Source organism: Lingula anatina, chromosome 9, assembly GCF_051362555.1.
Source record: "Lingula anatina isolate TDL-2025a chromosome 9, LinAna3.0, whole genome shotgun sequence".
In the NCBI taxonomy this organism is placed as follows: Eukaryota; Metazoa; Brachiopoda; class Lingulata; order Lingulida; family Lingulidae; genus Lingula; species Lingula anatina.
Window position 1 is genome coordinate 16,995,613 of NC_141775.1, and position 14,456 is coordinate 17,010,068.

Sequence of the window (14,456 nt, forward strand, 5' to 3'; positions counted from 1 at the left end):
GTAATAATTATTCTGAAATGTATGGTTTTCATCGAACCATGTGACCTCTACAGATGGCTATATATTGTAAGAATCTCTAGAGAGATTATTACACAAAACTAAACGTTTGAGAAAACATAGAAAAAAAAACAGGGAATAACTTTGAATGTAGAAATGGATTCATTAACCATTGGTTAGTATGGGAAAATTGTTTACCCCAGGAAAATTCATTTTTGGCTGAAATGAACAGCACTGGAATGAACAGTTGTTGCTCAGTATGTAAACCTGAAATATTGAGTGTGTAAGGTGTTCTTCCTTCTACTGACACTTTGTGCTACATGTGAACTACAACCTGCTGTAAAATATTGAGTGTGTAAGGTGTTCTTCCTTCTACTGACACATTGTGCTACATGTGAACTACAACCTGCTGTAAAATATTGAGCGTGTTAGGTGTTCTTTCTTCTACTGACACATTCTGCTACATGTGAACTACAACCTGCTGTAAAATATTGAGCGTGTTAGGTGTTCTTTCTTCTACTTACACATTGTGCTACATGTGAACTACAACCTGCTGTAAAATATTGAGCGTGTTAGGTGTACTTCCTTCTACTGACACATTGTGCTACATGTGAACTACAACCTGCTGTAAAATATTGAGTGTGTTAGGTGTTCTTTCTTCTACTGACACATTGTGCTACATGTGAACTACAACCTGCTGTAAAATATTGAGTGTGTTAGGTGTTCTTCCTTCTACTGACACATTGTGCTACATGTGAACTACAACCTGCTGTAAAATATTGAGTGTGTTAGGTGTTCTTCCTTCTACTGACACATTGTGCTACATGTGAACTACAACCTGCTGTAAAATATTGAGTGTGTTAGGTGTTCTTCCTTCTACTGACACATTGTGCTACATGTGAACTACAACCTGCTGTAAAATATTGAGTGTGTTAGGTGTTCTTCCTTCTACTGACACATTGTGCTACATGTGAACTACAACCTGCTGTAAAATATTGAGTGTGTTAGGTGTTCTTCCTTCTACTGACACATTGTGCTACATGTGAACTACAACCTGCTGTAAAATATTGAGTGTGTTAGGTGTTCTTTCTTCTACTGACACATTGTGCTACATGTGAACTACAACCTGCTGTAAAATATTGAGTGTGTTAGGTGTTCTTTCTTCTACTGACACATTGTGCTACATGTGAACTACAACCTGCTGTAAAATATTGAGTGTGTTAGGTGTTCTTCCTTCTACTGACACATTGTGCTACATGTGAACTACAACCTGCTGTAAAATATTGAGTGTGTTAGGTGTTCTTCCTTCTACTGACACATTGTGCTACATGTGAACTACAACCTGCTGTAAAATATTGAGTGTGTTAGGTGTTCTTTCTTCTACTGACACATTGTGCTACATGTGAACCACAACCTGCTGTAAAATATTGAGCGTGTTAGGTGTTCTTTCTTCTACTGACACATTGTGCTACATGTGAACCACAACCTGCTGTAAAATATTGAGCGTGTTAGGTGTTCTTTCTTCTACTGACACATTGTGCTACATGTGAACTACAACCTGCTGTAAAATATTGAGTGTGTTAGGTGTTCTTTCTTCTACTGACACATTGTGCTACATGTGAACTACAACCTGCTGTAAAATATTGAGTGTGTTAGGTGTTCTTTCTTCTACTGACACATTGTGCTACATGTGAACCACAACCTGCTGTAAAATATTGAGTGTGTTAGGTGTTCTTTCTTCTACTGACACATTGTGCTACATGTGAACTACAACCTGCTGTAAAATATTGAGTGTGTTAGGTGTTCTTTCTTCTACTGACACATTGTGCTACATGTGAACCACAACCTGCTGTAAAATATTGAGTGTGTTAGGTGTTCTTTCTTCTACTTACACATTGTGCTACATGTGAACTACAACCTGCTGTAAAATATTGAGTGTGTTAGGTGTTCTTTCTTCTACTTACACATTGTGCTACATGTGAACTACAACCTGCTGTAAAATATTGAGTGTGTTAGGTGTTCTTTCTTCTACTGACACATTGTGCTACATGTGAACTACAACCTGCTGTAAAATATTGAGTGTGTTAGGTGTTCTTTCTTCTACTGACACATTGTGCTACATGTGAACCACAACCTGCTGTAAAATATTGAGTGTGTTAGGTGTTCTTTCTTCTACTTACACATTGTGCTACATGTGAACTACAACCTGCTGTAAAATATTGAGTGTGTTAGGTGTTCTTTCTTCTACTGACACATTGTGCTACATGTGAACTACAACCTGCTGTAAAATATTGAGTGTGTTAGGTGTTCTTTCTTCTACTGACACATTGTGCTACATGTGAACTACAACCTGCTGTAAAATATTGAGTGTGTTAGGTGTTCTTTCTTCTACTGACACATTGTGCTACATGTGAACCACAACCTGCTGTAAAATATTGAGTGTGTTAGGTGTTCTTTCTTCTACTGACACATTGTGCTACATGTGAACCACAATCTAGTGAAATGCAGTGTCATCCACCCCCCCCCCCCCTCCCCTTCATCCCTCTCCCCCCTCCACTTCCTCGGTTGTAAGACATCCATAGTTATGTAAATTGCTGTGACAAAATATTGAGTCCATTGAATGTCAATACTATCCTCATTATTGAAGAGCATCAGGAGAATTGTGAGAGAAACCTTTTTCCAAGGCTACAGGCATCTATTTCCTCCTTTTATCCTCAGTAAAAATAAACCTGGCTGTTAAACTGAATCTGCAGACTAAACATGGTGTTGAAGTGTTGGTAAATATAAACATATAATAAAGAACATCTACTGCCATGGCTGGATTACTGCCTTTGTTCAGTAACTACACTGTAAGACTGCATGCCCATAGATTTAGATCGATCCATCTGGATCGACCTAACTCCCTGGGGGTTCATGCTAGATTGCTGTCAGCCGACCGCGCACAGTAGTTAATTACCCCCTTACAGCTTTTAGTAGGCGGGACAGACGCTTATGCTGGCTAAGCTGACAGTAATCTAGTGATACTCCCCACAGGGATAGATCGATCTAAAATCTGTGGGAATGGGGTCTAAGATAACCCACTACATTTCTCCTAGGGTGGATGGTTGGATGACTTCAGAAATGATGCAATTCATGTCAAGTTAATTAAAACTTAGGGCTTAGCTCACATATGTTAAGGTTAACAATTTTATGATGGTCTTTGACTTGTAAAATTATATTGCTTTATAGGCAAATAACACTGACTTATTGTGTTGATAAATAGTTGTGTTATCCTAAAGCAAACAACTGAGATCCTTGATCCATAACAAAGATCCTCAACACACAAACACAAACACACGCACATACATAAACACACACACACATACACACACATACACACACATAAACACACACACACACACACACACACATACACACACACACACACACACACACATACACACACACACATACACACACACATAGACACACACACACACACACACATACACACACACACATACACACACACACATACACACCTGTGACACAGTTTTCAAGTACTATAAGATGCCAACTGATACAATCAGACACAGAGGTATATAACACCCTACAGGGGAAGATGTCAATCTATTTGTTTGGCTAACCTGGAACAGAGCACAATGACAGGTGTAATAAACACCTGAAGGTGACATCACCGCACTGCCTGCAGAATAGATCACCTGTTAATGTCCTAGCACTGGGCCACTACAGTGCTTAATCAAGGACGGCATCTCTAAATACTAGTAACATATTCTTTATATTCAAATCTATTCCTACACTTGCTGAACTACTAATTGTTCAGTCTGAACTGAGACAAATGATTTTTTTATCAATCAGTCTTATTTTATTTATCTATTTATTTATTTATTTATTTATTTTTTTTATTTTATTTTATTTTTTTTTTTTTGTAGTAGTAGTAGTAGTAGAATATCTGTGCAGCCACATACAGCCTAAAGTTTTAAAATATATTGACTAATGGGGCAACATCAGCAGTGAACTGTTTTAACATGGACATAAAGGCAGGAGAAAAAAATGTAGAACATCCATGTTCCTTTAACTGTACAAAGAGACCTCTGATCTCTATGACCTACTGGGGTTGGCTTGTCAAATGTTCACTGGTGCAATTGTTCTTCTAGAAAATGTCATTAAAATCCCCCCCCCCCCCCAACCCAGGCAGTTGCTGCAACTCTGAGCTAAAAATATCATGCTTGTAAACATCTTTGTATTCAAATGATGCAGTCAGACTACACAATGTAACAAGTGATCTCATGTTTGTCTGCTCAATACCATACACTGGATGCCTTCACATCCATCTAGCTGACAGAATGTCGATCTGACTACTGATCTAACTGTATTATAACTGACTGACTGATGATCTGTTTTATAACTGACTGACTGATGATCTCACTGTACTATAAAAAACTGAATTCCTTCAGCAATTTTTTCTATGCAATGACTAACAATCCTCAGGACCTCCATTATCACTCTCATAAATATTTATCTGACCACTTTAGTTTTCTAAGTACCATCTTCACCAGATGATAAATGAATGGTGTCTGTTCACCAGCAGTCTACAGCTGTGTTGTATTTGTACATTAGTTCTCCAACAGTGAAGTCACAGCTCTTAAAGTATATAATTATACTAGTTGTTATATAACATCACATAATATTCAATGACTCTGTCTTGAGGTAACATATGGTCTTTATATAAAACTGGTTGTTATTATCATGTTATCAAATAGTATTTTTATACAGTAATGCCCATAGATGCTATTTGCCGCCAGGTAAAGTACTAGTATGGCCATTTTGATGATGGGGTAATATCAGTACTGTAGTGTTTTAAAAGATGAAAGTGCAAATTTCTAGATGCCATGTATTACCTGGGTTCATTTCAAAACCTCAACAGCAAAAAACAGCTGCACATATATATAAGTACTACAGCTCAGTGAAACCTACTGTACTTGCTTAAAATCTCCCATTTAGATTATATCACATTATATTACAGCAATTGTCAACAGACTTAAATAAACAAGACTGCCTAACATGTATTTAAAAGATCTGATGTTATCAAATTTATGGCACTGGATTGTTTGTCCTGTGTCAATAAGTATAAATATCAACTTAGGTGATTAATCTTAAGAGATTAAAAGTAATCCCTCACATTGATTGCTATCTAATACTATCTACAGATCTGTAAGTAACATAACGTGCTTCCAGGGACTTCAACAGGTAAAACTGACACCTGAAGATGCTGCCAGCGCTAAATGTTTACAATATTTTGATCAGCATAGTTGCTTAATATATGCCTGTAAAGTAAAGAACCCCATAACATTCCTAAAAGAGGAAAAATCTTATATTTTGCATATAACTCAATAATTCAAAGCAAACTAACCTATTGGTATATTTCAGGGTATATATGACCTCTAGCGTTAAGCTGAAATTCACCATGTCAATGCAAACCTCGACAACAATTAATTCAGAGTTTTCTCAGCGTACTCTACCATACTACTTACACCAGAAACAATTTAGGGGGAAGGCTCTATAACTAGCCATGCATATCTTTTCTGCATAACATAATCATTTTAATATTATAAAAAATCTTAAAATACATGACTGGGGTAGCGCTAACACTCCCCAATTTAGCCAAATGCTAAAACTGACAAATTGGCTAAAGAAAAAGGGCTTGATTTGACTTGTTTTAGCCAAATTATAACCATTTTCATAACAAATTGACAAAAACGTGTTGATGTGGCTAAGCAAAAAAATTGCTAGCACTACCCCAGCATGATTTCTGTTTTTAAGCCTTATTCTAAGCAAGAAAGGCTGTAAACTGCATGGTAATCAATTAAGATTTGTCTAAACAAAACGAAAAAAAAAAAAAAAAAAAAAAAAAAAAAACAGCCTGCTATACATCACATCCTAAAATGCCTGGAATTCATTGGTTTACCATGAGAGAAAGTATCAACACAATTTTGTGAAAATGAATGAATGAATGAATAAAACAGATGAATGATTAAATGAATGAATGAATAACAAATGGATTAATGAATGAAATGATGAATGGATAAATCACTGCATAAATAAATGGGTGGATGAATAAATAAATGATTCAGCCATACTCTTTATCAAAAAATAGAAAAATAAAATCAGAGGACAGGTGGTGTTATTGACATAAAAAACATTTTTCATTTTATTTTTTCAATATATCATTCATCAGCTACATACATTAATACTTTCCAAGCAGAAGAACTTAGCTGACACTGGATTATTACACTTCAACGTTGATATTATTATCAACCAATGCATTATCATCAGTAAAGCAAAATAAGCAATATGACAGGCTCAGCACAGGAACACGTAATTAATGACAATGCCTGAAATACAACGTCGTATAGGAACCAAAACATCAATGTTATTGTTTTCGTTGCTGGAATTCAATGTCTTATGATAAAACACATGTAATGTTACCCTGTCTTGAATACAACGTCATATAATGACAAAGTAACGATCCTTTCGTTATCGTTGCTGGAATAAATCGTCAGAATCACATACTGTACACAGCTGAAGTGAACCCGAGTGGCTAAAGTCACTTATTCTTGTGATAACTACAGTCTAACTAGCAGTGATACACATAAAGGCGGCTGTCACGCCCTGATCAGGGGCGTAGACCGCTTACCTTATATTCCACTTATAGGAATCCTGGTACGGTCTCACAACCGCTCCATGATCAATATCCACTATGGCACTATTGCTGAATGTCAGCTATAGTGGTATAATTAAGTAGGTATGGTATTGGTCAAGGAATACTCGCAGATTGTGGATTTGACGCCCAAGGTGTGTTCTGTCCGGTGTCTCGTAGTCGAGTGTTAGTCAATTCATATCACGCGCTTCTTCAGCGTGTGTCGACACCTGGATGGCGCTTCTTCAAGACAGCCCACAACCTTAACATACTGGTTCACAATCACAACATTCCCCCCCATTTTATAATAATTTTTTTTTTAAAAAAGGGACCATCCCAATTTTGCATATTTTCTAAAATGGGGAATATACACGTTTAAAAATTGAAGGACCAGCCTTGAAATGCTTGAACTTATAAAAATTTTAATTTAAAAGATTGTTATAAAAAGATTCCCCAAATTCCTTTTAAAACAATATCCCCGAATTCCTTTTAAAAACAATAGGACCAGCCTATTATATGTTTAAACAAATGGGACCAGCCCATTAATTTAAATGTTATAGTCTTTGGGGATATATAATAAAATGGTCTCTGGTTTAACTCTGTATGTTTTTGGAGAGAGTCAATTTAACTACAATCTCCAAGCAGAGTATCAACCAGATTTCGGATCATCACCTTTGGCTGAATAAATGAAAATAAATGGCATTTTTTATTTATTCACCACAGTTATCTTGCATTTCTTACCAATTCTCAGTCAAGGGAACCTCTCCATGGGCATACTGGACTAGATCCCCTGTATCAGGACTTATACCTAATTCATCCAATTCGGAGAATACCCAGATTTTGATTTATGCAAAGGAAAAGTGCAATTGTGCAATAAACATATAAATAAAATATATATATTACATATACACAAATATATACATATATACATACATACATATATACATTTTTTTATGCAGGTATTCATCCAAATTGTAAATGAAACTGAGCAAAATTTGGAAAATGCTAACTTATTTTGGTGATTCTCCCTCTGAGGCATTGAACTGTTAAAACTACCAAATGAAGTATTCCTCACCAGAACTACCAGAATTCAGATGTTAGCAATCTTTTCTGATTGTAAGTCTATTCTCCCCAAACAGGTAGCATTTAGATTGGTGAGTAAACCTCACTATGTTCAGTAGTTCTTGGGGGTTAATACTGTACCAATTGCAGGTATGGCCAACTCTGATGGTTCAGCCAAAACCTTTTCAATATGACAATTGCACCCTCACAGTCCAAGTCTCAGATAAAAAGTTACTTCCCGGTCAAATGATGTGTATACAGAGGTTGAGAGATTTTATAAAAAAATAAGATAAGGGATTTCCTCCCCAAAAACAAAAAAAAAAAGAAATTTTTTATAGAAAGTTATTTTGCTACTTTTTCAATGATTTGGTTATTGATAAACTCCAGTTTTAATTCCAAACTGTTTTGAAGTCTGAATTTATTAAATATTTGATGTGCAATATATCTTTAATATGCACAAACACACAAATATAAATATAAATTTACAAATGAGGACCTATACATTTACTGCAAAACTTGAACCTTGATACTGTACTGGAAGAAATAAATTTTATAAATAATTATTATTGTGTATTTTGTGTATCTCTCTAAAACCTCCTTCAGATCAGTGACATGATAAGTGAAATAAGACTTTCCTTTGACCAGAATATCATCTAGGTATGCAAATTCTGTCTTCCATATGGAACCCCTCTGTAACAGACTTACAAATCTAGAGATAGCGGGGTATTAGTGAGCCCTTAACCCCTTTTCTAGTCCTTATTTTGCCACAAAAGCAGTTATTAACTGGTTTCCTATTGACATCTTCTGTCTAAAAACAGAATTGCCGTCAATTTTAGAAACTCAAGTTTTCCTGCTAATGTATTTAGGCAATCTTCCATAAGGGGAAGAGGAAATGTCATTCACCATCACATAATTAGGTAGTACACGATGATAATAACACCACCACGCACTACTGTCACATTTTCTGATCAAAAATAAAGCCGAATCCCAATCAGATGTTGACTTTTACTGCACCAACCTTTGAGCCCTTGCACTATTTTGTTGTTGTTATTATTTTTATTTAAATTATTGTGTGAATAAAATGGGCTACTTTTCAATTATTTTTTAAATTATTGTCTAATAAAATAGGCTGGTATGTGACACGAGTTGTTTTAATTGTGTCACTAAATATATATATAAAAAGTTTTGAGTTTTCAACATCCAATTGAGCCAACATTATTTGAATCATATTGACCATTGGGAATGGGAATGAATCGGGTAATTTGGTATACACAATCCATGGGACAGACTCCCAAATACATGAGACTTATACCCATATTTTTGGCGTGTAACCTTCACAATCGGGTAATATTAGCATCGTCAATTCCCCTGAGATAGAGTACATGTATACACACTAACACATACCCCAACAGGAACAACTGGTTATGCTAGTTGGTATAAATCGGGTTGGATCAGAATAATTGAATCAGAGTCAGTCGCATTGATCAGATGCGAGAGAAGTCTCATCAAATATCTGAATCCTATCACATGGTTGTCACTGTTTGGGAATGGCCTGGCCAAATATGTGGGAAAGACAGTAGGATCTCTTTAGGTTATGTCACTGGTACATTTACCTTAATCTACTAACTGTTCTCCACTTAAGGTCTAGATGAGATGGTACATCAGGAAATTTAGCCCATATTTTAGGAGTAATGCTGCTATGCTTACATATACCCCTTAGGCCAAATAATTCCTTCCAAAGAGCACACATCTTTTGTAATGGCCAGTCTAAAATTTACAGAAACAGAACCTCTGAGACAGATCTCAAATAATTTTAAACTGAATTCTACCCCTTTAGGTTATACAATACTATGACCAAAAATTATTTATTTCCAAACTGGAAGTACTGTACATATGTGCATTTTCCTTATTTATTTTGGAGACAATTAACATGCCAGCTGGTGAAACTACAAAGCCAATGGTTTTTATTACAAAAACTACTTTTGACTTTTACATTATTTGGGTAGAAATTTTATCAAATATCACCTTTAAACCAAACTGAAATCTAAATTACCCATATAAATTATTCCCTGTCTCAAAAATTGTCAAATGTAAAAATAGATGAAAACATCACACTTGTGGCCAACCAGCTGTAGTGTGGTTAATTGTTTAGAAATCCATTTATTGATTCTATTATACGGATAGGGTTATAGAAAGAATTAATATATTTGTTCCTTGCTTGACTTGGGTAAAGTAAAAGTAACCAAAGCAAAGCAAAACAATGCCTGACAAATCACAGGCTAACTAAGAGCCTCCTTACTTGAAAAAATTATAAGAGATACAAAACAGGAAATTACAAATAAAGAGTTAGAGGACAAAGAAAAAGATACAGACTAAATACAAATTATGAAAGATTTTGGTCTAATAACAGCAGGAAAAGGAAAGGAAAAGAAAGAAGAAAAGAAAAAGAAAAGAAAAGGTGAAATTCAGAAAGGATGATGATAAGGAGAAGAATATTAATGATAATGACATGATTTTTTAACATGGCATGGAAAATAGATAAAGGCATGATTAACGAGATTCTGTTCAGGTTTTGCTCTGAGAGATGACTGCTCTTGTCTACGGTCTTTGTTCAGTGATGTTAACTCTCCCTTTTTATAAACTCACAGCACCTACAGCCAAGCCTAGACACACTCAGCCACTGCTACACAAGAGGATAGGTTGTCCCCATTTCCTCCCTCCACCAAATTCAAATGGACAAGCTGTATTATATTATTATTTCTCCCTTCCTTCTCTGACCAGCAGAGTTGTTAGAGAGATTTTAATTTTTAAGCTTTTGCCCACAAGAACCAGCAGAGTTCGGAACATTTGATAGGACAGCCCCCAACGAAGCATCCGATAGCTGATATAGCCAGTAAGGAACCCTCCGTTGGACCACCATGAGACTAGCTTCATATGCCCAGCACCGGACCGAGGAACATCTGTGATTAAAAGATCATTGTTAACCATCATTACTTCCCAAAGACAATGCAAATTGGTTTTTATCTTACTGACCAACTACTATGAACAGGGTTTACAAGGATGCAGTTGCTTACCCTGGCCCCAGTCAGTTTAATTATTCCCAACGTTGCCTCTAGGGCTTGTTGGAAAAACTGACATTGTTCATAGCATCCTCTATTGATGTAAAGTGAGACAAACGTGCATATTTTCCCATCTCCCGATCCAAACACCCCCAAAAGAATTTTGTAATACATTCCTTTAAGGTGAATGATTCAGGTAGATCTAGGAACACGTCTGTGGCCAGAAAGAAAACCTACATGTAGCATGTCCACTCATTTAAAGATTAGTTTGGGGATTTTTACTGCTTGATAGAACTTTGTATGTGAAATTTCTGGGAGATTTCCCCTTTGAAACAGTGTTAAGCTCACTGATCAAGGCAGTAAAAAGAATTGGAGCACAGTGATTTGGTGTATAAGTTAATGATGTTACATCTTGAGCTCCAATGTATATACTGGTAATCTTTGCACTAATTTTTCCATCCACCCATTTACCTCCCTGTAGCTTTGGAACACTCATCTTAAGTCTTCTCAGTCCTCCTCATTTTTAAAGGATTTTTAAGAAGATCTAAAGAACTTCCCCTTTTTTTATATATATATACATGGGGATGTGTAACCTCGGCTTGGAGAAAGGTGGAGGTTTTTCACTGACTTTGGAAAGCCCTGTATATTTTGAGAACTTTCTTCATCCTTAGGCAAATAAGATGGTTTAATTTTTATTGCCCTTTCTGACTCAATAACGTTTAAGAGTAGGAAAAGTGGATGAGAATTCTCAACAGGATTTTCTTCAGTCAGAGCTGCTGTACCCAATGGTTTTGAGAATCCACTAATAGTTGGATGGGGGACACTGGGCACATCACCTGGAGCAGGTTTATTCCCCCACCAGGTTCAGCACCCTGTGTATTAAATTGGTTTGGGTTTAAAGATTTTTAGAAATTTGTCCAAATATTGGGGGCTACCAGGCACCAGAATAAGCATGTTGGGATTAGTGCCTGATGTTTGAAAGGGATGGGTTGTAAAGTGGGGGTAAATTTTGGGTTGGATTTCTCAAGTTTGGTAGCAAATCATCAAGATCAGGGTTGGGAAACTGTCACCAAAAACCTGCTTGAATTAAGGGATTTGTTGATGTTAAATATCCTAAAGGGTAAATAAATTATGAATTTTAAAAGAAGGTAACAGCTGATGTTTTTTCCCTTCCCAAAATGTTCACTATTCCAATAACATTGGGCTGGGGGAAAGTGCAGAAATTAATTGGCAAAGACTACAGTATGTAATTTCATCCATATCTTTCTCAAACTCCTGAATGTCCAGTAATGATATGCTGTTTTTAAATATATATTTTTGATTGAGTATTACACTTGTATTTGGGTGGCTTACTTTAAACTTTTACTTAAACTTTACACTAGAATTTTAATTTTGTTTTATAAACAAAAAAAATTTATAACTTTGTTATTTTGAGTTGTTCACTATACTTTAATAATTGTTAAATTTCAGCTGTTTGTTCATTACTTATAACATCAGATAATGAGAAATCAATAGATGTGGGGAATTGCATTAGCTCTTTGTGGACAGGTTTAGGCATCATAAATGGAAGAGGTTGGGGAGAAATAATGTATTTTGGGTTTTGCCCTCTTTAAAATATTGATAAAATTTCGAAGAATAAAAATAGGGCAACATTTTAGATTTAGTTTTGACCAAAATTTTTGTGCTCATCCAAGAAGATACCTTATTATTACTCCTGAAATCTAAAAGAGCTTCTGCATGCTTTTGACCTATACCAGGCACTCTAATTAGCTCATCATAGGTAGGTAAGATCTACCTTAGATCCCATTGACATTGTTATAACTTGACAAGTCAAAGGTCACACTAACCCAGCATATTTCTGTAAAAGAGGCACTTCCTGTCCCCAATTAGTGTGCGAGTTAATCAGAAGACCTGTCTTCTTGTGATCCGGAACTTTCAGATTCACTGAGAAGGTCAGGGGGAAAGTCAAAAATAGGGCTGAGGGGTATTTTGTAAAAGACAATGGAATGGGCAATGTGAATATATACTGCTGTCTGTTCTTGGGCTAAATGTAGCCGGAAATACAATAAATGAAGTCAAAGGTTCACTTTTGACCTTAAAACTAGGTAAAAATTGAAAATAAATGTAAACCCAAAAATACCTTCCCTCAAAAATTTATTCAAATTTCCCCGAAAAACTTCACCCTAACCAAAGAAATAAGAAACTTTACCCTGAATAAATCTCCAAATATGGTAAATTCTAAGATAAATTTTATAAAAATAAACCCTTACCTTTAAAAAACAGATGCTAGCAGTATATATTAGGGGATCACTACCAATTAGTCTGGGGGGCCTCATGTTATCCCCAAGAATAAGTGAGATTACTTTATAATCAAATTTAGATGAAAGAATTTCCTTTTAATCTTTAAATTTAGTAACCAAAATCATTACTTTCATATACCACCAAATGGACGTACGTTGGACAATAAAAAGTATTGCCACCCCTGCACACGGATCGTGGAGTTAAATAAACTTTCACTCCCCCCACCTATCCAAAATTGGCGGCAGACAAAGGAATTTAAAAATTTCTTACACCAAAAATTGATCAAAGAACAGGAAACGGGATCGGTTTTCCTTGTCGCCAAATGAAGTGAACCCGAGTGGCTAAAGTCACTTATTCTTGTGATAACTACAGTCTAACTAGCAGTGATACACATAAAGGCGGCTGTCACGCCCTGATCAGGGGCGTAGACCGCTTACCTTATATTCCACTTATAGGAATCCTGGTACGGTCTCACAACCGCTCCATGATCAATATCCACTATGGCACTATTGCTGAATGTCAGCTATAGTGGTATAATTAAGTAGGTATGGTATTGGTCAAGGAATACTCGCAGATTGTGGATTTGACGCCCAAGGTGTGTTCTGTCCGGTGTCTCGTAGTCGAGTGTTAGTCAATTCATATCACGCGCTTCTTCAGCGTGTGTCGACACCTGGATGGCGCTTCTTCAAGACAGCCCACAACCTTAACATACTGGTTCACAATCACAACACAGCGCAGTCGTTTTTCGTGCGTGCAATATTCAGTCATACCGACGTAGATGGGGAAGTGAACTACCGTTCGGATAGAATGAGCGTTTGGGCTAAATTCGCGGCGATTATTATTATAAACTAAACATTGAAAACATAATTACATACCAAAGTCTGCTCGTAGCCAAATTCCTGCTTCCGTTCCTCCGCCATCTTGAAAGGGTAATTACTATCCACCGCACCCGGGTTACAGCCAAGACGAAACCAACTCCATGTTGCTGCGGGGAATGAATAGCAATTACGCAATGTTAACACTGCATAAGTGATGCATAATAACATGGCAGGGAGCAGCTGGAACTCATCTATCACTTAGTCCCTGAAGTAACCCTCCGAGGTACCCCCCCCCCCCCAAAAAAAAAAAAAAAATGAAAAAGTATACGATCGAGCGAACACAACAGATCATAACCAGTTCAACAAAATCAATTCCTGTGCCCTATTTTTTATTTTTATTATTTTTTTTTTTTTTTTTTGTGTGTGTGTGTGTGTGTGTGGTAACAAGACCTTCAATTTTTGTTGCTTTTAAACGCCTTTTTCTTTCATTATGATTTTACAAGTAGTTTATGTAAATCA

General features: G+C 36.2%; 1 protein-coding gene across 8 annotated transcripts in view; it reads right to left on the bottom strand.

Moving 5' to 3' along the window:
• The window catches only part of LOC106155814 (chloride channel protein 2), a 48,979-nt gene extending 34,846 nt beyond the window's left edge, over positions 1-14,133 (bottom strand). For all 8 annotated transcript variants that reach the window (XM_086995954.1, XM_086995953.1, XM_086995951.1 and 5 more), the window contains exon 1: positions 13,995-14,133. In XM_086995954.1, the coding sequence (XP_086852080.1) occupies positions 13,995-14,039 (45 nt within the window). In that variant the 5' untranslated portion in view covers positions 14,040-14,133. The remainder of the gene's footprint in view (positions 1-13,994) is intronic.
• Between the last annotated feature and the right edge of the window lie 323 nt (positions 14,134-14,456).